The 24,650-nt window shown below is 50.6% G+C and overlaps 1 protein-coding gene across 1 annotated transcript; it reads right to left on the reverse strand.

Moving 5' to 3' along the window:
* Positions 1-395: 395 nt before the first annotated feature.
* Positions 396-24,508, reverse strand: DUSP15 (dual specificity phosphatase 15). Its single transcript, XM_048495730.1, has 7 exons — positions 23,858-24,508; positions 19,116-19,149; positions 9,930-10,012; positions 7,640-7,689; positions 4,761-4,835; positions 2,402-2,576; positions 396-1,086 (listed from the first exon to the last, which is right to left on the reverse strand). Exons 1-7 carry the CDS (start codon positions 23,876-23,878, stop codon positions 877-879), a joined length of 648 nt encoding a protein of 215 aa, XP_048351687.1. The 5' UTR covers positions 23,879-24,508; the 3' UTR covers positions 396-876.
* Positions 24,509-24,650: the final 142 nt, after the last annotated feature.

The raw sequence follows: 24,650 nt of genomic DNA on the forward strand, positions 1-24,650 counted from the left end.
AGTTGCATGGTTGCTTCAAAGCAAAGCCACCGACTTCCACCAAGCTTACTCCTGATCAACGCACGCCTCGGAGCCAACCGTTTTATCTAAACTAAAACCTCAGTATTCAGGTTAAATTGCCGTGTTGGTTGGCACTTTGCGAGAAATCAGTGGGTTTTGGGTTGCAATTTGGGCACTCGGTCTCGAAAAGGTTCGCCATTACTGAGCTAGCCTGGGCCATTTAGGTCAAAGCAAGAGATGAACAGAAGTGGTTTGTGTATTGCCTGCCTCTACATAGCAACCCTCCATTAGCTTCCAAGAGCTGACAACGTTGGGCTCACCTGGACCATCCAGGTGAGGGCATTTTTACAACACGGGTTTGGATCTCACAACCACACATCCACACGTGAGGACCCTTTGGATAGAAAAGCCATTTATTGTGCAAGAACCATCTCCATTCCAGGGCGTTTTTCCTGTTCCTTACATTTCTCTTTCCCGCCCTCACCTGAACTGTGTGCAGCGCTAACGGGAGAATTCTTGTTTTCCTGCCGAGGAATCTGGGCTAGGAAGTCTTTTGACCAGCAGATGACTCCCTGTCTCAGGGGGTGAAGAATTTGGCAAGCCGGGGCACGAAGAATCTCGCTTTGCTGGCGAGAGGGTCTTTAAAACGGGCCAAGAATTTCCTGAGCGCCTCATCTGTAAAAATGGTCTCCATTCCACAGGTAAAAGAAGCCAATCCCGAACAGTTCCTGTTTCTCACCAGCTCAGTGTTTGTTGCCACTTAGTTTTTTTTCTGTCGTGGCGCCAGTGTTGAGCACATTCCTTGCCAGGTTCGGGCCTCGGCCAGTTCATGGCGGCGCGCAGCCTCTGCGATATCCCAGCATGCCAGAGGGAGGCTCATTTCAGACACCCAGGAAGGCAGGAAAACGTCTCCTTCACCCGCATCAGAAAGGGGCTTGGGGGCTTGGCGCCCCGGCTCTTTGGCGCCACAGTCCTCTGAGGGGTGACGACGGCGTCCGGTCTTTTGCCAGCCGGCAGCCGGGCTCGTATCTCCTCCTCGTCGTTGAAAGGGGACGCGCCGTACTTGCGCTCCAGCTGCCGTTGGATCTGCCGAGGGCGTAAATGGGATAGGAAAAAAATAACATAACTGGGAGCAATACAGTTCGCGGTTTGTTATTGTTTGTGGAGGGCGTAAAAGGAGCGGCTGCAGAGGTGGGATCCAGCAGGCTCTCACAGGTTCCCGAGAGTAGGTTACTCATTATTTGTGTGTGCCCAGAGGTGGGTTACTAATGGGTGATTTTGCCACGTGATTTTTGCCTTAGTTACGCCCCTCCTCTCAGCAGTAGCGCGCAGAACTTGAAGCAGTCTAGCAGGAGGGGCACCGGCGTGTGTTCGTTTCCCGCCCAAGGACCGGCACAGCGGCTGCATCCTTGCCACAGCCCCGCCCAGGAATGCCCCGCCCAGGAATGCCCCGCCCCCAGAATGCCTGGCCACGCCCCCATCATGCCCCGCCCAGCCCCATTGGCGCTACGCCACAGTTTGAATCCCACCACCATGGGAACCTGTTACTAAAATTTTTGGATCCCACCACTGAGCGGCTGCTGACCGTCCGCTGAGATACAAGCACCCACCACGCAGCTGTGTGTGTCTGCAGGTGCACGGGGCAAGTCCACCAAGGGGCGTTCCCCACTGACAGAGTTGAACTGGTTTCTACCGAGGTTCGCCTCAGTGAATCCCCACTGCCACCGAGCACAAAATTGTTTTGTCTCAGTTACCCCACTCCTCAGAACTGCGACATCCTTGTCGCAGTTATGAACTACACTTTTCTGCCGGAACAAGGTCGTTACCGCTTCGAAGCTTCGAAGTGGGGAAGCATCGAAACGACACCTCATCCGTTCAACCAATCACAAGCCCGGCTTTGTGGCATAAGCGCGCGAGGGAAACAGAGGAGACTTCCGTTGAGGCGGGCAGAAAGCGCATGTAACTGCAAACTATAAACTGTAAAAACTTTTTAAAAAGAACGCTCCCATTTCCCGCCGTGACACAAGCGCCAATCACGATCGAGGAGTGAAACAGGCACCAAGATGATACCGCCCACTTAGCTCGGTTCCAGGGGGCCAACTCAGTTGCTGTGGGGACAGCCTGGAATCGCCCTCCACTGAAGGGAACTGAGTCAACCTTAGCTCCCTTCTGCAGTGGCCTTAAATCTGCTGGCTGTCTTGGCCTGACTCTTTTGCCTTTGCTTTGGGCCAAATGTTTCTGGGAACCCCTGTGTTTGAAACCTGAACTGGCTTACCCGCAATTCCCAAAGGGGGCACCTGTCATAGAAACAGAGTAGACCATGATGGAGCAATTGGTTTCTCTCTGATTCCCCCAACACAGGCTGGAACACACACACACCCCAATCACTTCTTGCTCTCACCTTCTTCACAGACTTGCTTTTCCCGTATTCCTCCAGCTGCTGACGGAATCCGGGGTTCGGGTTGGTGACCGGCCGCACCGCTTTGACCGCCTCCAGCGCCTCGTACCAGTTCAGCTGCGTCACCGTCATGATGTAAACCAGGACGATGGTGCTACTGCGGGAGATCCCGGCAAGGCTACGGCCAGAACAGGAAAGGGTCAGAGACTTCTGCTTTCTCTGGTCTTCTCGCCAGGTCCTTTACACTGCGGGTGGCAGCCAATGATATTGAGCACCACCGAACATGCAGAAAGGACTGAACTCAGGCCAGGCCTGCCTGGAAATTGCAGTCTGAAAAACAGCCTCTGCCTAGTCCCATGGTGGCGAACCTTTGGCACTCCAGATGTTATGGACTACAATTCCCATCAGCCCCTGCCAGCATGGCCAAGTCTAGTCCAACATGGGGGGAGGGTCGTGGCTCTAGTCTAGTCCAACATGGGGGGTCTAGTCCAACATGGGGGGAGGGTCTAGTCCAGGGGTCTTCAAACTATGACCCTCCAGATGTTCATAGACTACAATTCCCATGAGCCCTACCACTTGGCCATGCTGGAAGGGGCTGATGGGAATTGTACTCCATGAACATCTGGAGGGCCATAGTTTGAAGACTCCTGGTCTAGTCCAACATGGGGGGAGGGTCTAGTCCAGGGGTCTTCAAACTATGGCCCTCCAGGTGTTCATGGACTACAATTCCCATGAGCCCTACCACTTGGCCATGCTGGAAGGGGCTGATGGGAATTGTACTCCATGAACATCTGGAGGGCCATAGTTTGAAGACTCCTGGTCTAGTCCAACATGGGGGGAGGGTCTAGTCCAGGGGTCTTCAAACTATGGCCCTCCAGGTGTTCATGGACTACAATTTATGAGCCCCACCACTCTGCCCATGCTGGAAGGGGCTGATGGGAATTGTACTCCATGAACATCTGGAGAAACCATGGTTGAAGACTCCTGGTCTAGTCCAACATGGGGGGAGGGTCTAGTCCAGGGGTCTTCAAACTATGGCCCTCCAGGTGTTCATGGACTACAATTCCCATGAGCCCTACCACTTGGCCATGCTGGAAGGGGCTGATGGGAATTGTACTCCATGAACATCTGGAGGGCCATAGTTTGAAGACCCCTGGTCTAGTCCAACATGGGGGGAGGGTCGTGGCTCCGAGATTTTCTTTGTTCCTTTTCCTTTTCCTCCAAAGAGGTGTGTTTTGAATGAAAGCATTCGTCACGGCCGGAATCACTGTGGGTGTTGTGGGGTTTTCCGGGCTGTGTGGCCGTGTTCTAGTAGCGTTTTCTCCTGACGTTTCGCCTGCATCTGTGGCTGGCATCTTCAGAGGATCAGATCTTTAGAGCCACAGATGCAGGTGAAACGTCAGGAGAAAACGCTACTAACCACGCCATCAGAACACTCCGCCATGTCTTGAAACCCAGCACAACACTTCCCAGAAAGCCTGCCCTTTCACGATGCAGCTGGAATTCCATCCATCCATCCATCCATCCATCCATCCATCCATCCATCCATCCATCCATCCATCCATCCATCCATCCATCCATCCATCCATCCATCCATCCATCCATCCATCCATCCATCCATCAGTCCATCCATCAGTCCATCCATCCATCCGTCCGTCCATCCATCCATCCATCCATCCATCCATCCATCCATCCATCCATCCATCCATCCATCCATCCATCCATCCATCCATCCATCCATCCATCCATCCATCCATCCATCATCTCTCTCTCTCTCTCTCTCTCTCCATCATTCATCTATCCATCTATCCATCTATCCATCTATCTGATTTGATAAACCGGGCCTCTCACCCCGGAGGGCTCTAAAGGGGTCCCTAGTACAACAGCAAATAACAGTGCAATGAAACAACAAACAAAATCGAATAGCCCCAGGACAATGGAATCAGATAACTGAATTAAAACAATACAATGTCCTTAAAACTACGGTGTTAAAGACATAGTAGCAGCAGTAAACCTAAGCAAAAAAAATGAATGATAATAAAAGGCGTCTGGGATCAAACCCCAGTGGACAAACCCTGGGCGGGAGGGGGTAGGCAGATGGTCAGATATATAGCCAGTGCGCGGGCAACAAAAGAGGAGCGGGCTCAGCGGCCGCCCCCCACCCCCCCAAATGGAATTGTGTTCCTCTGCCGGGTTCATGTAACCATTTCTCGCCACAATATATCCTCGCACCACCATCGTGTGGCACAGATCAGTGGGACTCCTGGTTTTGGGAATGGGGCTACGCTGGCTTGACTCCTGGGCCTTCCCCTTGCCTTCCGGGCCTTCCCCTTGCCTTCACAACCCCGATAAGTGAACGCACCAGTGCACGAGGCAGTTTCCTCCACGCAGGCGGCAGGAGTGGATGAAGTGGATGCATTCTTTAAAGTGCTTCTTGCTGCAAGGGGGGGGGGGGGGGAAGCAAAGCAGAACGTTATGCACGAAGCGCTTCCCGCACAACTCCTGCAACCACTTCCGGGTCACTCCCCTGCCCCAGCCAAGAATGAATATTGCCGTTTCTGGTTGTTGTTTTTTTTCATTGCTGTGGGTGGGGTGTTTTTTTTTGAAAAATTGTTTTTATTTTGAGTTCCAAGTACAATTTTAAAAACAAACAATTAAACTGTACATAATTCAATAATTCTTACAGAACATATTTCATTCAGTAAATTAGTTGACTTAAAAAAAAAGATATTACCTTCTATACTATTTGAAATAAGAACTAAACGTAATTTTCTCCTTCCATGTTTTTGTATTTCTCTCCAACTATACATATGTATAGTATAGCCGTTTCTGGTTTTTTTACCCCTTTAAATCTAATGTTGATATTCCCATATTGATATTGTGCAGGCTGTGACAAGAAGAGGGGGTGGAGGTAAAATGGAGGAGGAGGAGTTTGGATTTATATCCTCCTTTTCTCTCCTGTAAGGAGACTTAAAGGGGCTGACAATCTCCTTTCCCTCCCCCCTCCCCTTACAACAAACACCCTGTGAGGTGGGTGGGGCTGAGAGAGCTCCAAGAACTGTGACTAGCCCAAGGTCACTCAGCTGGCAGGAGTTGGGAGTGCACAAGCTAATCTGGTTCCCCAGACAAGCCTCCACAGCTTCAAGTGTCAGAGCAGGGAATCAAACCCGGTTCTCCAGATTAGAGTGCACCTGCTCTTAACCACCACACCATGCTGGCTCTCCCAGAGGGGAGATGATGCAAGCCACATTGGGCCCCCAATAGTGGAGAGAGAAACAAATTAAATAAAATGGGGCCCCAGCTGCTTGCAAAATGCCCAGGTTCCGCCTAGATGGGAAACCGGAGTTCAGCTGAGGTTCCCCGTTCATCGGCCAGCGAATCGAACTTGTTTTTGCACGCCAGAGCTGAGGCTCAGGTAAAGAACGGCGCTGCGAAACTCGAGCCAAACGATACTGGCTGGATGTTGCTCCCGGCAACTGGATTATACAAGCTAACTTGTTTACTGAGACTCTCTGCATGCCGCCGAGCAGATTTCCGCCAGCAGCCGGGCTCGCCTGGAAGCTAACCCACTTCTTGCATTGTTCGTTGGCCTCTTTTCTGAGTGGTGAAATACAAAGGAGGGAACTTTGGGCAGGTGCGGTTTCTCCTGCTGGGCTGAAATTCTGCCGCCGGAACTGCTTTGAATTCCAGCACAGAGGAAAGGGGGGGGGGGGGGAGAGAGATTACGTTCTCTTGGATATCTGATCCCTCTTCTACCTGACAGCTCTGAGAAAGGGCTGCCAGATGAAATGCTAAGAAAGAACATAAGAACATAAGAAAGAGCCTGCTGGATCAGACCAGAGTCCATCTAGTCCAGCACTCTGCTACTCGCAGTGGCCCACCAGGTGCCTTTGGGAGCTCACATGCAGGAGGTGAAAGCAAGGGCCCTCTGCTGCTGCTGCTCCTGAGCACCTGGTCTGCTAAGGCATTTGCAACCTCAGGTCAAGGAAGAAGAAGAAGAGTTTGGATTTCTATCCCCCCTTTCTCTCCTGCAGGAGACTCAAAGGGGCTTACAATCTCCTTGCCCTTCCCCCCTCACAACAAACACCCTGTGAGGTGGGTGGGGCTGAGAGAGCTCCAAGAAGCTGTGACTAGCCCAAGGTCACCCAGCTGGCGGGTGTGGGAGTGTACAGGCTAATCTGAATTCCCCAGATAAGCCTCCACAGCTCAGGCGGCAGAGCTGGGAATCAAACCTGGTTCCTCCAGATTAGATACATGAGCTCTTAACCTCCTACGCCACTGCTGCTCCAAGGAGGTAGCCATAGATCGACTTCTCCATCAATCTGTCCAAGCCCCTTTTAAAGCTATCCAGGTTAGTGGCCATCACCACCTCCCGTGGCAGCATATTCCAAACAATATCGTTGCCTAAAGTAAAAGGTCAATTCCCGAGAGTTCCTTTTTTTCAGAACATTGGTGCTTTAGTAAAAGCGTTTCTACATGGCAGGGGGTTGGACTTGATGGCCCTTGGGGTCTCTTCCCTCGACGATTCTAAGTATCTTGACTCACTTGGTCCCTGAATGCCTTTAATTTAGTGAAGACGGGCAGAAATGGTTTTAACCCCACTGTTAGAGAAGGATTTGTTTATGAGCAAGCACCAATCTCTCCCCTTTCTTCTGCTGGATAAGGATTCAAATACTGCTCAGTCCTTGGCCTCTTTTAGTAATTCAGCATAAAATACAGTTTTAAAAACTTTGATAATTAGGGTGGGTATAGAAGGGGAAAAGGAGATGTAATTGAATGGGATTAGGCTTAAGGTTATGGCCATTAAAGCTATATTGAAGAAGAAGAAGAAGAAGGAGGAGGAGGAGGCGGCGGCGGCGGCGGCGGCGGTTGGATTTATATCCCCCTTTATATCCCCCTTTATCTCCTGTAAGGATTCTTAAGGCAGCTGACAAACTCCTTCCCTTCCTCTCCCCACAACGGACACCTTGTGAGGCAGGTGGGGCTAAGAGAATCCAGAAGAACTGTGACTAGCCCAAGGTCACCCAGCAGGCTTTATGTGGAGAAGTGGGGAAACAAATCCAGTTTATCAGATAAGAGTCCGCCCCTCATGTGGAGGAGCGGGGAATCAAACCTGGTTCTCCAGGTTGGAGCCTGCTGCTCTTAACCAGTTGATAACTCAAGAGGTCCCCAGCCACCACCTGAGGCCTGGCAGCCCTACACAGCATGCTCCCACAACTTTTCTTTCCCATTGATACTTACATGTTAGCCTCAGGTGTGTCTGGCAGAACAATCCGAAGGTATGTGATTCCCTAGAAAGGCACAGGGAGAGAATGGGATGAGTCCTCTTTCTTCAGCCAGAGCCCGGAGACACTGGGGCAGATTTCAAACACGGTCTCTTGTACAAACTCTGTCCCGTTTGAAGCTGCCTCCGCTTCGCAGAGGGCCTTAGAGTAGTACACTTTGCACATATATTGTTTTATTGTATTGCATTTTATTGGGCCTTCTAGGGTGGATTGGGCCTTCTAGGGTCCTCTCTGTCACTAACTCTTATCTGAGGGTACCCAGATTTGAGATGGTCAAGTTGTTTTTTTTTAAATGCTAACAGGTCCCATGGGGAAAGTTTAACCTTTCCACCTACATTATTTATTTCCACAACCCCAGTTGTTATTTGCTTGGGGGAAAACACATAGGGCTGCACACTATCTGTACCCTGACCTGTGTGACCCAGTCTAACCCAATCACAGATCTTGAAAGCTAAGTAGAGTTGGCTCTGGTGAGTACTTGGTTGGGAAACCTCCAAGGAAGTCCAGGGTTGTTATGCAAAGGCAGGTGATGGCAAACCACCTCCGCTCATCTGCCCCGACCTGGATGGCCCAAGCTAGCTCGATCTCATCTGATCTCAGAAGCTAAGCAGGGTCAGCTGTGGTTAGTACTAAAATAGGAGACTGCCCAAAAAGTCCTGGGCCTCTATGCAGAGACAGGCGATGGCAAACCACCTCTGCTCGTCTGCCCCAACCTGGATGGCCCAAGCTAGCTGCAGCTCATCAAGTTTTATAATCTAAGCCGGGTCAGCCCTGGTCAGAACTTAGGTGGGAGACTACCAAGGAAGTCCAGGGTTGCTATGCAGAGGCGGGGAAATGCAAACCACCTTTGCTCTTCTCTTCCCTTGCAAAACCCATAGGGGATCTCCATGAGTTGTTTGCTGTCAGGGATTGCGCCTAGTTGATTGAGATGCATTCCTAGCTCAATGTAATCACTACAAGATATATGTAACCTGCCTGCTATACATTACCACTGCTGAAATGGGACATTCTTCTTTATGGCTTCACACACTTTGTAGATAACTAGGCTTACCCCTGACATTTTCTGCTCCCATGGAAGACAGGGTTGTTTCCGCTGTCCTGTGGGGGGTAGGATACCAGGTGGCTTTATCTCTGTCTATTGCCGACCTTGGGGGTGCCTCAGCTCCAAAGTAACTCTTTCTCACATTCTTTGGGGAATCGGGAGGGGGGATTATTTCTGAATAAAGGGGGTAGCAAAAGCCAGATTCACCAGAACTGGCTTTCATAGGCTGGGTGCTTCGTTGCCTTCCAATAAATGCTGCGGATCAACAATACAGAGTCTGTTCATTGATTCAAGGTCCGAGACCTATCACTTGCTTACTAAAGGCACAGAGCGCTGTTCAAAAAGGATATCGAAGAGATAGAAAAAGTGCAGAGAAGGGCAACAAGGATGATTGAAGGATTGGAGCACCTTCCTTATGAGGAGAGGCTGCAGCGTTTGGGACTCTTTAGTTTGGAGAGGAAACGGCTGAGGGGGGATAGGATTGAAGTCTATAAAATTATGCCTGGGGTAGAAAATGTGAACAGAGAGAAATTTTTCTCTCTCACAATACTGGAACCAGGGGGCATCCATTGAAAATGCTGGGGGGAAGAATTAGGACTAATAAAAGGAAACACTTCTTCACGCAACCTGTGATTGGTGTTTGGAATATGCTGCCACGGGAGGGGGTGATGGCCACTAACCTGGATAGCTTTAAAAAGGGCTTGGACAGATTGATGGAGGAGAAGTCGATCTATGGCTACCAATCTTGATCCTGCTTGATCTGAGGTTGCAAATGCCATAGCAGACCAGGTGCTCAGGAGCAGCAGCAGCAGAAGGCCCTTGCTTTCACACCCTGCACGTGAGCTCCCAAAGGCACCTGGTGGGCCACTGCGAGTAGCAGAGTGCTGGACTAGATGGACTCTGGTCTGATCCAGCAGGCAAGTTCTTATGTTCCCCATGCAGTCGGCCACCCTATCTGAGCACAGTGGTGGCGAACCTATGGCACTCCAGATGTTATGGACTACAATTCCCATCAGCCCCTGCCAGCACGGCCAATTAACCATGCTGGCAGGGCTGATGGGAATTGTAGTCCATAACATCCGGAGTGCCAAAGGTTCGCCACCACAGACCTAAATCCTGAATCGCCCCGTCATGTAACCTCTGGCTCTTTGGCAGCTCCCTCGTGGGGACTTCTGAGAGGACAGCTCCCCCCCTTCCTCCATACCGGAATGAACGGCTGCGGAGATTCGTGGATAGAGAGGATGTGCGTGATGTTGTTCTTGCTCAGCTGGTCCAAATCTTTGGCATCTGGAAGAAAGAAAGGAGGAGGGAGTAGCAGCCACAGAGGGCCATCGGTTGTCTGCAGCCAACTGCGCAGGAGGTGACATGCTCACCGCAGCCCCCTTTGATGACCAATCAGAACATGCCATGTCAGAGAAACATAGAAACAAAGAAGAGAAAAAGAAGAAGAAGAAGAGTTTGGATTTATATCCCCCCTTTCTCTCCTGCAGGAGACTCAAAGGGGCTGACAATCTCCTTGCCCTTCCCCCCTCACAACAAACACCCTGTGAGGTAGGCGGGGCTGAGAGAGCTCCGAGAAGCTGTGACTAGCCCAAGGTCACCCAGCTGGCGTGTGTGGGAGTGCCCAGGCTAATCTGAATTCCCCAGATGAGCCTCCACAGCTCAGGCGGCAGAGCTGGGAATCAAACCCGGTTCCTCCAGATTAGATACACGAGCTCTTAACCTCCTATGCCACTGCTGCTCCTGGAAAGGACCTCAAAGGTCATCTCGTCCTGCATAACACAGGAAATTCACAACTAGTGTGTTGTAGTGGTTAAGAGCAGGTGCACTCTAATCTGGAGAACAGGGTTTGATTCTCCACTGGCAGGGGCTGATGGGAATTGTAGTCCACAACATCTGGAGCGCCAAAGGTTCGCCACCACGGCATGGGTTTTCTTGGGCTGTAACTACTACGCAAGTTACATTTTTTTTTGCCTCCCGGTACAGCAGATAGTTTTATAATGTTCAATAGTGTGTCTCTCTCTCTGAAAATCCGATCATAATACCACTTGTTTTTGATTTGTTTTAAAATAAGTAATTCCTCATCTGATTTGACTTTTACAGAAGAAGAGCCCTTTGGAGTGAAAATTGGGCAGTCGTTAAGAAAATAGGTTTACTCCTAGAGGAGACAGAAAATAACTTTACACGAATTATGTAAGTGTATATGCAATTGGGCTTTTATTTCGAAAACTGTAAAAGCAAGTTGGCTGTATGTATTTGAATATACGGTATGTTGACACTTGGATTTTGTACTTTAAAGAACGGCTTGAAAAAGAATCATCGAAATAAAAACCAAATCTGGAGGTTTTATAGCCAAACAGCCTACATTCTTACCTGTTGGAGTTATATTAATAATATTTTGAGTTGTTAACCGGGAGAACAAAGATAGAAGTGTATTCTAATTTATTATTAGTTGAAATATTACTTGTTTAGTGAGTATAAGTACGTATTGGTTCCATTCAGGCATGACTTAGGGCAGCGGTGGTGAACCTATGGCACGCGTGCCAGAGGGGGCACTCAGAGCCCTCTCTGTGGGCACGCACGGATTTCGTCATGTGGGGGGAGTGAAAAATCGCCCCCCACACACACACATCTAGGCTGGCCTGGCTTCTGAGTAAGCCCTCCTAGGGTCGTGATTCACCCGTTCAAAGCGTTGCATGGTTGCTTCACCAAGCTTACTCCCGAGCAACGCGCGCCTCAGAGCAAACCATTTTTTTCTAAACTAAAACCTCAGTATTCAGGTTAAATTGCCGCGTTGGCACTTTGCGATAAATAAGTGGGTTTTGGGTTGCAATTTGGGCACTCGCAGAGGTGGGATCCAGCAGGTTCTTACAGGTTCCCGAGAGTAGGTTACTCATTATTTGCATGTGCCGAGAGGGGGTTACTAATTGGTGATTTTGCCACATGATTTTTGCCTCAGTCACGCCCCTCCTCTCAGCAGTAGCGCGCAGAACTTGGAGCAGTCTAGCAGGAGGTGCACCGGCGTGCGTGGCAGCCTGCGCCTGCGTGCATTCGTCTCCTGCCCAAGGCTGCATCCTTGCCACAGCCCCCCCAGGAATGCCCCGCCCCCAGAATGCCCCGCCACGCCCCTGTCGTGCCCCGCCCAGCGTCATTGGCGCTATGCCACAGTTTGAATCCCACCACCGTGGGAACCTGTTACTAAAAATTTTGGGCAGGATAAAAATATAGCCGTCCTTGCACTGGGCAGTTCCCTTCTGGATCTTGTGCTAAGGACAGGTCCGCCAGGTACTTCCGGTGGCACCCGAATGGCGCCTCCGGCTGATGGAGCTCCCACTCGCCTCTTTAAGAAGAAGAAGAAAAAGAAGAGGAAGAGGAAGAAGAGGAGGAAGAGGAAGAAGAGGAAGAGGAAGAAGAGGAAGAGGAAGATGAGGAAGAAGAAGAAGAGGAGGAGGAGTAGTTTGGATTTATATCCCCCTTTCTCTCCTGCAGGAGACTCAAAGAGGCTGACAATCTCCTTGCCCTTCCCCCCTCGCAACAAACACCCTGTGAGGTGGGTGGGGTTGAGAGAGCTCCAAGAAGCTGTGACTAGCCCAAGGTCACCCAGCTGGCGTGTGTGGGAGTGCCCAGGCTAATCTGAATTCCCCAGATAAGCCTCCACAGCTCAGGTGGCAGAGCTGGGAATCAAACCCGGTTTCTCCAGATCAGAGTGCCCCTGCTCTTAGCCACTGCGCCACTGCTCTCCAAGGGTGGGCTGGTTCTGGTGCAGGCTGTGAAATAGTGCTCCGGAGGGGGTCCGTGAGAGCATCCGGTGGTCCCGAAGGCCGCAGGTGGCCGAGTGCAAATAAGTGTGGCAGCCTTTATCGGGCAGTGAACCTCAGAGCCATCTGGCGCACAAACAGCCGCATTAAGACACGTTGCGCGCTAATGGGAGGTGCTCAATTTTTAATGAGGCTCTCGCAGAGGTAGCAGCTGCCCGCTGAGCGGTGGTCAGAGGCCCCGTTGCATCTGTCGCGCCTCCTGGGTGGGCAGAGTGCTCTTCCCTGCTGTCAAGTGCTTGAGAAGGTGGCTGACAAGCTCCTTTCCCTTCCTCTCCCCACAACAGACCCCTTGTGAGGAAGGCGGGGCTGAGAGAGTTCAGAGAGAACTGTGACTAGCCCAAGGTCACCCAGCAGGAACGCAAGAGTGCAGAAACACATTTGGTTCACCAGATAAGCCCCAGCTGGCAAGGTGGTCTGCATACCTTGACTTGTAATGGGCTAAGACAGGGGTCTGCAACCTGTGGCTCTCCAGATGTTCTCTCCAATTGGACACGCTGGCAGGGGCTGATGGGATTTGTAGTCCACGAACATCTGGAGAGCCGCAGGTTGCAGACCCCCTAGAAGGCAGCTTCATGAGCCAATTTCGGGAGGGGGCCTGGGGCTTGGTTGGTAGGGCATCTGATTGGCACGCAGAAGGTCCCAAGTTCAGTGCCCAGCATCTGCAGTTAAAAAGGACCAGGTAGTAGGTGGTGTGAAAAGCCAGTCTAGTGGTGTACTGTTTAAGAGCAGGTGGATTCTAATCTGGAGAACTGGTGTTTGATTCCCCACTCCTCCACCTGAGTGGCAGAGGCTTATCTGGTGAACCAGATGTGTTTCCGCACTCCTACGTTCCTGCTGGGTGACCTTGGGCCAGTCACAGTTCTCTCTGAACTCTCTCAGCCCCACCTGCCTCACAAAGTGTCTGTTGTGGGGAGAGGAAGGGAAAGAAGAAGAAGAGTTTGGATTTATATCCCCCCTTTCTCTCCTGCAGGAGACTCAAAGGGGCTGTCAATCTCCTTGCCCTTCCCCCCTCACAACAAACACCCTGTGAGGTGGGTGGGGCTGAGAGAGCTCCGAGAAGCTGTGACTAGCCCAAGGTCACCCAGCTGGCATGTGTGGGAGTGCGCAGGCTAATCTGAATTCCCCAGATAAGCCTCCACAGCTCAGGCGGCAGAGCGGGGAATCAAACCCGGTTCCTCCAGATTAGATACATGAGCTCTTAACCTCCTACGCCACTGCTGCTCCAAAGGAGCTTGTAAGCCACCTGGAGTCTCCTTACAGGAAAGGTGGGGTATAAATCCAAACTCTTCTTCTCTACCTGAGACCCTGGAGACCAGCTGCCAGTCAGAGCAGACAATACCAACCTTGCTAGATCAGGGGTTGATTCCGCTTCGTGGGGGTATACAACGTCACCCCGGGCTTTTCCTGCCCGTCCGGCTGCTAACAGGCATGTGTTTTTGAAACGTGAAGCATGCAATGTAACATTCTTCAGTTGTTCTTAGAGTCTCCGGGGTTTATTTCAGACAGAGTGGAAGCAGGTGGCGGTGACCCAAGGGTGCCCCCCTCCCCACAGGGACACCCACTTGACATTCTTTCCAATGCAAATGCTGAGGGCTGCGGATAAACACATTGCGCGGGAGAGACCGGAGCTGTCCCTCGGAGGGCCGGATTTAGCAACCTGCCGGCCACTAAATAGCTCAGGTCCGCAAATGCCAAAAAAGACGGCAGCGCGTGTCGACTCTCGGTACGCTAACAGTGAAAAAGGCACATTCCGTGCTGTGCGTTATTAGGAAAGGGACTGAGAATAAGACAGCCAATATTATAATACCCCTGAATAGATCTATCGTGTGGCCTCGCTTGGAACGTTTACATACAGTTCTTGTCGCTGTATCTCAAAACGGATAGTGCAGAGATGGAAATATTATTAAAGGGGTTGGTCCTGAAATGTCCGGGACTTTTCACTTTATAAAAAAAGAGGCTCATGTTATATTCTTAGATGTCAATAAGAGATATTAAGGTCTCTAGAATAATGTCGAGGGGTTTATTACTTTGGGCATATTATTAGACAAGGTAGCAGCAGTGGCGTAGGAGGTTAAGAGCTCGTGTATCTAATCTGGAGGAACCGGGTTTGATTCCCAGCTCTGCCGCCTGAGCTGTGGAGGCTTATCTGGGGAATTCAGATTAGCCTGGGCACTCCCACACACGCCAGCTGGGTGACCTTGGGCTAGTCACAGCTTCTCGGAGCTCTCTCAGCCCCACCCACCTCACAGGGTGTTTGTTGTGAGAGGGGAAGGGCAAGGAGACTGTAAGCCCCTTTGAGTCTCCTGCAGAAGAGAAAGGGGGATGTAAATCCAAACTCTTCTTCTTCTTCTAGACAAGACTGACATTCCGCTGATTTGTTTATTTGCATCTTTAAAGACGGACAAAATACTGATCAACGTAATGCATATTTTTATCTATTCTTTTTAAATTATTCCTTTCATCTTTTTTCTATTTGAATCTTTATCTTTTCTTCTTTCCTACTTTTTTCCTTTTCTTATCTTTCCTTCCTTTTCTTCAGTCTACCTTCTCTGTAATTTTTGACTTGTTACTTGAGTTCAATGTATTGTTGAAGGTTTTCACGGCCGGAATCACTGGGGGGCTGTGTGTTTTCCGGGCTGCGTGGCCGTGTTCTAGCAGCATTCTCTCCTGACGTTTCGCCTGCATCTGTGGCTGGCATCTTCTTCAGAGGATCTGATGTTGGGAAAGCAAGTGGAGTATATATACCTGTTGGAGTGTCCAGGGTGGGTGATGAAACATTGTCTGTGAGTAACAAAGACGACAGCCAGGTCAATAGGTGAAGGCATCTGAATAGAAGTACGAGTAACAATGCAGTCTATAGCACGGGAGTAACAATGGAGATAGCAAGGTCAATAGGTGGGAGCATCTCAATAGAAGTATCCTGGCCTTTGTTTCCTTTGTCTATAGTCATCCTATGTTTGTGTGGAGCTGATTAGACACTGTCTTGACTCTAGTCTTTTTCAACACTGGCAGCCAAGTTCTGTTCATTTTCATGGTTTCTTGCTTTCCCAACATCAGAAGATGCCTCCGAAGATGCCAGCCACATATGCAGGTGAAACGTCAGGAGAGAATGCTGCTAGAACACGGCCACACAGCCCGGAAACCACACAGCACCCAAATGTTACTTGAGTTGTTTTCGTCTTCTATGTATTTTTGAAAACCTAATAAAGTTTGGCGCAAAAGAAAAAAAAGAGGCTATCCGAGCCTGTATAGCCCCCGGCCAGCCTGATCGTATTACATCTCAGACGCTGATCAGGATTGGTCCTGGTTAATATCTGCACGAGAGGCCGTTCAAGGAACACCAGGGCTGTCACATGGAGGCAGGCAATGGTAAAAACCACCTCCAAACATTTCTTGCCATGAAAACCAGAAACCAGGATCACTAGAAATAAACGGGAAGATTGGGATGTGGAGTGGTACACTATAATCAAATCTCATAAGCGAAGCAGTTGGAGTGTTGTGGGCAGTGGTAGGATCCTAAAATTTTAGCAACAGGTTCCCATGGTGGTGGGATTCAAACAGTGGCGTAGCGCCAATGGGGCTGGGCGGGGCACGACGGGGCGTGGCCGGGCATTCCGGGGGCGGGGCATTAATAATTTCTCTGCTACTGGAAAAAAAACTCTTACTGTAAAAAAAAGTTCCTAATTTCCAGCTGGTATCTTTCTGTCCATAATTTAAACTCATTATAGCAAGTCCTATCGTCTGCTGCCAACAGAAACAACTACTTCTTCTCTCATTGACTGCCTGTCAAATACTTAATACTTTCAAATACTTAATTTTGTTTCTAGAAATCAAAAGAAGGATACTTTCCTTAAACAAGGAACTTGACCATATTTCTAAAACATGTTTTTAAAACAGCCCAGCAGGGAGAATGATCCCGTTTTCTACCTTCGCTAACCAGCCACATAGGAAACAACAGGACTTTATGATTTTTGGACCTAATGGGATTTCTAACGGAAAAGCAGACCCAATTAGTCACCCCCTCTCGGCACACACAAAGAATTAGTCACCCACTCTCGGGAACTGGTGAGAACCTGCTGGATCCCACCTCTGGTTGTGGGGCTTCTGGGCTGTATGGCCGTGTTCCAGTAGCATTTTCTCCTGACGTTTTGCCTGCATCTGTGGCTGGCATCTTTAGAGGCGAAACGTCAGGAGAAAATGCTACTGGAACACGGCCATACAGCCCGGAAGCCCCACAGCACCCCAGTGATTCTGGCCATGAAAACCTTTGACAATACATTAAGCAGAGTTGGCACTTGGATGAGGGATGATCAAGGAAGGCTTTGCAGAGGCAGACAATGGCAAACCACCTCGGCTTCTTATTTTCCTTGAAAACCCTATGGCAGTGATAGCGAACCTTTTTGAGACCGAGTGCCCAAATTGCAACCCAAAACCCATTTATTTATCGCAAAGTGCCAACACGGCAATTTAACCCGAATACTGAGGTTTTGGTTTAGAAAAAACAGTTGGCTCCAAGGCGTGCGTTACTCAGGAGTAAGCTTGGTGGTAGTCGGTGGCTTTGCTTTGAAGCAACTGTGCAACTCTTCCAACGGGTGAATCACGACCCAAGGAGGGTTTACTCAGAAGCAAGCCCCATTGCCAGCAACCAAGCTTACTCCCAGGTAAAGGATGGCGCTTTAGTTCTTCCCATGAAAATCAGTGGGGTTTAACAGCGCTTAACAGGGTTACCTACACTGCTTCCCCAAAACTAGGTCTTAGGTTTAATGCTAATAATCGAGTCCAGCGGCCCAGGCCAGCCTAGATGTCTGGGGGGGGGGGGGGCAACTCTATTTGCGCATGCCCACATAGAGGGCTCTGAGTGCCAACTCTGGCACCCGTGCCATAGGTTCGCCACCACTGCCCTACGGGGTCGCAATAAGTTGGCTGCAATTTGACTACATATTGTGCATGCGCGCACACACACGTATACACATATACAAGGGGAAGATTTATGAAATCATGTTTGGGTGGAGAGACAATAGATAGAGAGAACTTAGTCATCCTCTCCTGTGATATAAGTGTTGCTCAATGCAGTTGATGGGTGGTAGAGTCAATGTAGATGAAAATGAAACTCAAATTGCGTCCCTGACTGGATGGCCCAGGTTAGCCCGATCTTGTCAAGATCTTGGAAGGGGACCCCCCAAGCAAGCCAAGGGTCTCTAAACAAAGACAGGACACGGCAAACCACCTCTGTCTCTTGCCTTGGAAACCCTATTGGGTCACTGTAAGTCAGTTGTGCCTTGATGGCACTGTCCACACACAAAATTTGAACCCGGGTCTCCCTGACTTCCAAGTTTGACACTCGTAACCACCACATCACAGTGGTTCTCTTGCACGGATGATGGAAATGGCCACAAGTTTTAAAAGGTGACAAGAAGAAGAAGAAGAAGAAGAAGAAGAAGAAGAAGAAGAAGAAGAAGAAGAAGAAGAAGAAGGAGGAGGAGGAGGAGGAGGAGGAGGAGGAGGAGGAGGAGGAGGAGGAGGAGGAGGAGGAGGAGGAGGAGGAGGAGGAGGAGGAGGAGGAGGAGTTTGGATTTATATCCCCCCTTTCTCTCCTGTAAGGGGCTTACAATCTTCTTGCCATTCCCCCCTCACAACAAACACCCTGTGAGGTAGGTGGGGCTGAGAGAGCTCCAAAGAGCTGTGACTAGCCCAAGGTCACCCAGCTGGAGTGCACAGGCTAATCTGAATTCCCCAGATAAGCCTCCACAGCTCAGGCGGCAGAGCAGGGAATCAAACCTGGTTCCTCCAGATTAGATGGATTCATGGATGAATAGGTCTGTGGATAGCTGTAAGCCATGACGAAAGGGAACCTCCATGTACAGGAGTAGTATGTATCTGAAATCTAGCACCTGGACGCAACATCAGGGGAAGGCCTCTGCCTCCATGCCCTGTTGCTTGTCCTCTAGATCAGTGGTTCTCAACCTTCCTAATGCCCCTTTAATACAGTTCCTCATGTTGTGGTGACCCCCCAACCCTGACATTTGTCCATTTTACAGATGGAGAACACTGATGCAGAGAGTCTTAGGCGACCCCTGTGAAAGGGTCGTTCGACCCCCAAAGGGGTCCCAACCCACAGGTTGAGAACCACTGCTCTCAAGGAACTGGCTGACCACTGTGTGGGACAGGATGCTGGACTGGATGGACCACTGGTCTGATCCAGCAGGGCTCTTCTGATGTTCTTATGAAGGCCTCAGCCTCTATGCCCTGTTTTTGGCCCTCCAGAGGAACTGGTTGGCCGCTGTGTGAGACAGGAGGCTAGACTAGATGGACCACTGGTCTGACCCAAGAGGGCTCTTCTGATGTTTTTACGTGGTGCTATTTTCCAGGTGCTCGACAGGCAGAAAAATGCAACAGGTAAACCCTTCCTTGCCCCAGAAATGCAGCAGTTGGGAAAACCACACCTGGCACTGTTCTTCACGTCCCGTATCTCTTAAAAACGCAGGAGTCTTACAGAGCCCAGAGAAGCTCTGAGCAATACGAGGCCTCTCCCTCCCATCCGGCTCGAGGTCTGAGGTGCTCAGTCAACTTACCTACAAAGTTCCCGAGGTAAAGCCCAGGGAGGACCTGCAAGACATAACAGCGACGTTTGTGTGAGCGGCAGGGGTGTAACGAGGCAAACTGTAGCCCTGGGCAAAACCAGAGTTGGATCCCCCCCCCCTTGGGGTGCGTTTTTAGACATATAAGCACCACAATTTCAGCATATCATCAGGAGACTGTCCTTATGCTACTCCCCATGTTTGGTGAGGTTTGGTTCAAGGAGTCAAAAGTTATGGAGTCCCAAAGGAGGTGCCCCATCCCCCATTGTTTCCAATGGGAGCTAATAGGAGATGGGAGCTACAGTTTTGAGGGTCCATAACTTTGGCCCCCCCTGAACCAAACTGCACCAAACCTGGGGGGTATCATCAGGGCAGTCTCCAGATGATACCCTGAAATTTTGGTGCTGATACATCCAATAATGCACCCCCTGCAGGAACATCCCAGAAATTTGCCCAAGAATCTTTGTTCTGCATTGAGTTTTCTGCATTGCTGTCAATGGGGGTTGCAGGCTGGGGGGCGGCACATTTCTGAAGGCACAGTCTCAAAACTTTCATGGTCTCATCAAACTTTCATCCAGAAAACTTCCGTGATGGCAGAGTAGAGATTCGAACCCAGATCTTCCAGATCCTAGTCTTACACTCTAACCACTCTGCAACACGGGCTCCCATCTGGAACCACCTGTTGAGTTTCTAGTGTCCTTCTGGTGGCCTGCAGGCTTCCTCTGACCTTCTACACTAGGCAAGTGCTGGGGGAGAGCCTCTGGGCACGCCTTGCTCTCCATCCTTCCTGTCGGACAACTGATGTGCACAGCTTCAAATCCAGCGTGCCACCCAAGATGCACCAGCAGTTTCTCTGCAGCAGACTGGGGAGTGTCTGGGGACACCAACATTTAAACCGTCCCTGTAGAATCATAGAGTTGGAAGAGACCAGAAGGGCTATCAAGTCCAACCCTTTGCAATGCAGGAACACACAATCAAAGCACTCCTGACAGATGAAGAGTTTGGATTTATATCCCCCCTTTCTCTCCTGCAGGAGACTCAAAAGGGGCTGACAATCTCCTTGCCCTTCCCCCCTCACAACAAACACCCTGTGAGGTAGGTGAGGCTGAGAGAGCTCCGAGAAGCTGTGACTAGCCCAAGGTCACCCAGCTGGCGTGTGTGGGAGTGCACAGGCTGATCTGAATTCCCCAGATAAGCCTCCACAGCTCCGGCGGCAGAGCAGGGAATCAAACCCGGTTCCTCCAGATTAGATACACGAGCTCTTAACCTCCTAAGCCACTGCTGCTCCTTTAGTTGGAATCTCTTTCCCTTCATCTTGAACCCATTACTCCTGGACCTGGACCTAGTCTCGGGAGCAGCAGAAAACAAGCTTGCTTCATCAGCTTCAGGAGGCACCTGAGGTCGTAGTTCTGGCAGTGGTGTGGAACTCAGGTTGCTTTGACCAGTGGTGGGATCCAAAAATTTTAGTAACAGGTTCCCATAGTGGTGGGATTCAAACAGTGGCGTAGCGCCAATGGGGCTGGGCACGGCGGGGGCGTGGCCGGGCATTCCGGGGGCGGGGCATTAATAATTTCTCTGTTACTGGAAAAAAAAAGTTCCTAATTTCCAGCTGGTATCTTTCTGTCCATAATTTAAACTCATTATAGCAAGTCCTATCGTCTGCTGCCAACAGAAACAACTACTTCTCCTCTAATTGACTGCCTGTCAAATACTTAATACTGTCAAATACTTAATTTTGTTTGTAGAAACCAAAAGAAGGACACTTTCCTTAAACAAGGAACTTGACCATATTTCTAAAACATGTTTTTAAAACAGCCCAACAACAGGGAGAATTATCCCGTTTTCTACCTTCGCTAACCAGCCACATCGGAAACAACAGGACTTTATGATTTTTGGACCTAATGGAATTTCTAACGGAAAAGCAGACCCAATTAGTCACCCCCTCTCGGCACACACAAATAGTTAGCAACCCACTCTCGGGAACTGGTGAGAATCTGCTGGATCCCACCTCTGGTTGTGGGGCTTCCGGGTTGTATGGCCGTGTTCCAGTAGCATTTTCTCCTGACATTTCGCCTGCATCTGTGGCTGGCATCTTCAAAGGCGAAATGTCAGGAGAGAATGCTGCTGGGTTGGATCTTGTCTCTGGTCCGTGGGACTGGTGAGGGATCCCCTTGGGAATGGATGGTCAGGGGTGGCGTCGTGCGAGGCGGGGGCATGGGGTGTAATGGAGGCTGCTTGTCTGCTCAGATTTAGTTCCGGCAACAGAAGTCTAAATGCTACTTCCTGGTGCTTTCATAATAAAGATATAATCTGAACACAGACTCTCATTACTGAACAGTCCACGGGCGTGACAATAAGTCATGAGATTTGACGGCACTTCCCACCATAAGAACATAAGAACTGGCCTGCTGGATCAGACCAGAGTCCATCTAGTCCAGCACTCTGCTACTCGCAGTGGCCCACCAGGTGCCTTTGGGAGCTCACGTGCAGGATGTGAAAGCAAGGGCCTTCTGCTGCTGCTGCTGCTGCTCCCAAGGACCTGGGCTGCTAAGGCATTTGCAATCTCAGATCAAAGAGGATCAAGATTGGTAGCCATAAATCGACTTCTCCTCCATAAATCTGTCCAGGCCCCTTTAAAGCTACCACAACATATTTATTTAATTGAATTTATATATCGCCCTCCCCCGAGGGGCTCAGGGCAGTTCGCAACAAAACATATAACGTTAAAATCAATTAAAACAACCAATCCCCACCAAAATTAAAAGAACCATCATTTATAGATGGCGTCAGAAGGGTCCTCCCCTCTCCCTTTCTTGCGCCCATGGGGGACCAGATGTTGTTGTATACCGAATTTTCAATGTCACCCCGGCTGGCCAAACGCCTGGCCGAACAGGTCCGTTTTGCAGGCCCTGCGGAAACTCTGTACCCTGTTTCTCCGAAAATAAGACATCCCCTGAGAATAAGACGTAGTAGAGGTTTTGCTGAAGTGCTAAATGTAAAGCATCCCCCGAAAGTAAGACGTAGCAAAGTTTTTTGTTTGGAAGCATGGCCGTCAAACAGAACACCAGAGCATGCAGCTGTGGAGCGGAAAAATAAGACATCCCCTGAAAATAAGACATAGCGCATCTTTGGGAGCAAAAATTAATATAAGACAGTGTCTTATTTTCGGAGAAACACGGTATGTCCCGCAGGGCCCTGAGCTCACCTGAGAGCCTGTTCCACCAAGTTGGGGCCAGGGCCGTAAAACCCCTGGCCCTCGTAGCGCCCAGCCGGATTGCTTTGGGGCCAGGGAGCACTAGCAGGTCCGCCTTCGAGGAGCAGAGGGGCCCAATGGGGCAGTACAGGGAGAGACGGTCCTGAGATATGCAGGTTGCTGTAAGTTGCTCAGGTTGCTGAGATATACAGGGTTGATGTAAGTCAGAAGTGATTTGACAGCATGTAACAGTCTCTGGTTATGCAGAAGTAAGGGCAGGCTGGCCCTTCAACTTCAACCTCAGAGGTCATCTAGTCCAACCCCACGCACTACATCCCCGGTCCCCCCACTGACCCAAACTGCTAGCTTCACAGTCAGGAGAGACCAAGTCCAACCCCGGCCTTGAATACAGCGGACGGGGGGGTCAACGATGGGTACAGTCGTGCTTTCTACTTTGATGCCTGAGCCCGAGCTGAGCGGTTGCGACAAGTGAGCCCAACATTGTGGCTGGGGCCACGACAAGCAGGCCCTGCCAAGGTAATGGTCAAATCCTCCCCAAATAGAAACGATCCCTTTCCAGAACAAGGGGGTCTCCCTAACTGGGCACTGAAGGAGCACCGCATCTCTCTCCGTGGACTCCTTCAGTGGACTCTCTCCATGGACAACTGTGCACCCAGCATCCTTACATTCAAAAACTTTTGCCAAGCTTGGCGGAGGAACGTTTAGGGCCTCAAAATAAACACCCTCTGCGTAGTCACTCCGAACTGCCTGGACCAAAAGGAGATGTTTTCTTCGCCGTACAAGTTTTCTGTGCCACACATGGCACTGAATGTCAGACTGAGAGACCTGGATTCGAATCCCCACTTCTCCCAAGGAAGCTTGGGCGAATCTCACAGCCTCAGTCTGGCCTACCTCACGGGGTTGTCGTCATGAAGAAGAAGAAGAAGAGTTTGGATTTATATCCCCCCTTTCTCTCCTGTAGGAGACTCAAAGGGGCTGACAATCTCGTTGCCCTTCCCCCCTCACAACAAACACCCTGTGAGGTAGGTGGGGCTGAGAGAGCTCCGAGAAGCTGTGACTAGCCCAAGGTCACCCAGCTGGCATGTGTGGGAGTGCACAGGCTAATCTGAATTCCCCAGAGAAGCTTCCACAGCTCAGGCGGCAGAGCAGGGAATCAGACCCGGTTCCTCCAGATTAGATACACGAGCTCTTAACCTCCCACGCCACTGCTGCTTCAAAATAAACACTACACTCTGTGTAGTCACTCCTAACTACCTGGACCAAAAGGAGAAGTTTTCTTCACCGTACAAGTCTTCTGTGCCACACATGGCACTGAATGTCAGACTGAGAGACCTGGATTCGAATCCCCACTTCTCCCAAGGAAGCTTGGGCGAATCTCACAGCCTCGGTCTGGCCTGCCTCGTGGGGTTGTCGTCATGAGAAACCAAGGGGGGGGGGGAAGAAAGAGTAACGTTCTAAGCCTCTTTGAGTCCTGACTGGGGAGAAAAACAGGATTTTAAAAAACGAACAGATAAGCGACTACCTTGTTCATGCCATTGCCCATGGTCCAAAGCAATGGGTGGTGGTTGCAGGCGACAGCCGGTGAGATTTCTGGTGTGCGGTTCTCTCTTCTTCACAGGTGAGATTCGCTCCTCGGGGCCCCACGCTGTCCGCCACTCCCTTCCACCTCTGTAGAAAGCTGTGTTCCCTGAGATCTTCCGGCAGCAGCTGAGAAACAATCGGCCTCGACTGAAACCCACCGCCTGACTAGTGCTCCTTCTCTGAAAAGGGGCTCTTCCCTCCCAGATGGCAAAGCAGAGACTCTGGAAAGTGTCTTCCCTGGAATTCGTCCCCTGATTTGGCACCCTGACAGCGGAGGAAAGCCCCACCTCTTTGGAAAGGGCGTGGGTGAGCCAAGGCCGGGCGGCACTGCCGCTCCACAAGGCACAACACACAAAAGCACCAGTGTTCAGTGTAGAACAAAGCATTTTATCATCCCCCGCTTGCTGACAAGCGAAGGCCACCGAGGAGTGACGGGGGGGGGGGGTGCTCTGCTTTCTCGCCTCCCCTCCTGGGGCATCCCCCAAACGCCAGGGTGACCTCTCCCACCGTGCCCCTCGGAGTCCTGGGACGCAACAGCAGGCCTCTCCAGCGATGGGCACGGGTAGGAGGCGAGGAGGGCCCCCCCTCTGGGATGCTAAAAATCTGTGTGACTCAGCCTAGCAAGTGTGCAGCAAGTGAGAGTGGGAAGCCAATAGAAGAAACTGTTCCGGCAGTGGAATGTACAAGCGGAGGACGGGGAGCAGATCTGGTTACTGCCTCCGATGTCACACGGC

The sequence above is a fragment of the Sphaerodactylus townsendi genome, linkage group LG05, assembly GCF_021028975.2.
Source record: "Sphaerodactylus townsendi isolate TG3544 linkage group LG05, MPM_Stown_v2.3, whole genome shotgun sequence".
NCBI lineage: Eukaryota > Metazoa > Chordata > Lepidosauria > Squamata > Sphaerodactylidae > Sphaerodactylus > Sphaerodactylus townsendi.

What these genes read in the sequence shown, in the direction of transcription:
- DUSP15 (XM_048495730.1), bottom strand. Translation starts at nt 23,878, where the DNA reads ATGGGCAATGGCATGAACAAG. An exon ending in GACACACCTGAGGCTAACAT is followed by an intron (nt 4,836 to 7,639) that starts GTAAGTATCAAT and finishes CCCCCCTTGCAG; the next exon opens with CAAGAAGCACTTTAAAGAAT. An exon ending in AAAGCAAGTCTGTGAAGAAG is followed by an intron (nt 1,087 to 2,401) that starts GTGAGAGCAAGA and finishes CGCCCTCGGCAG; the next exon opens with ATCCAACGGCAGCTGGAGCG.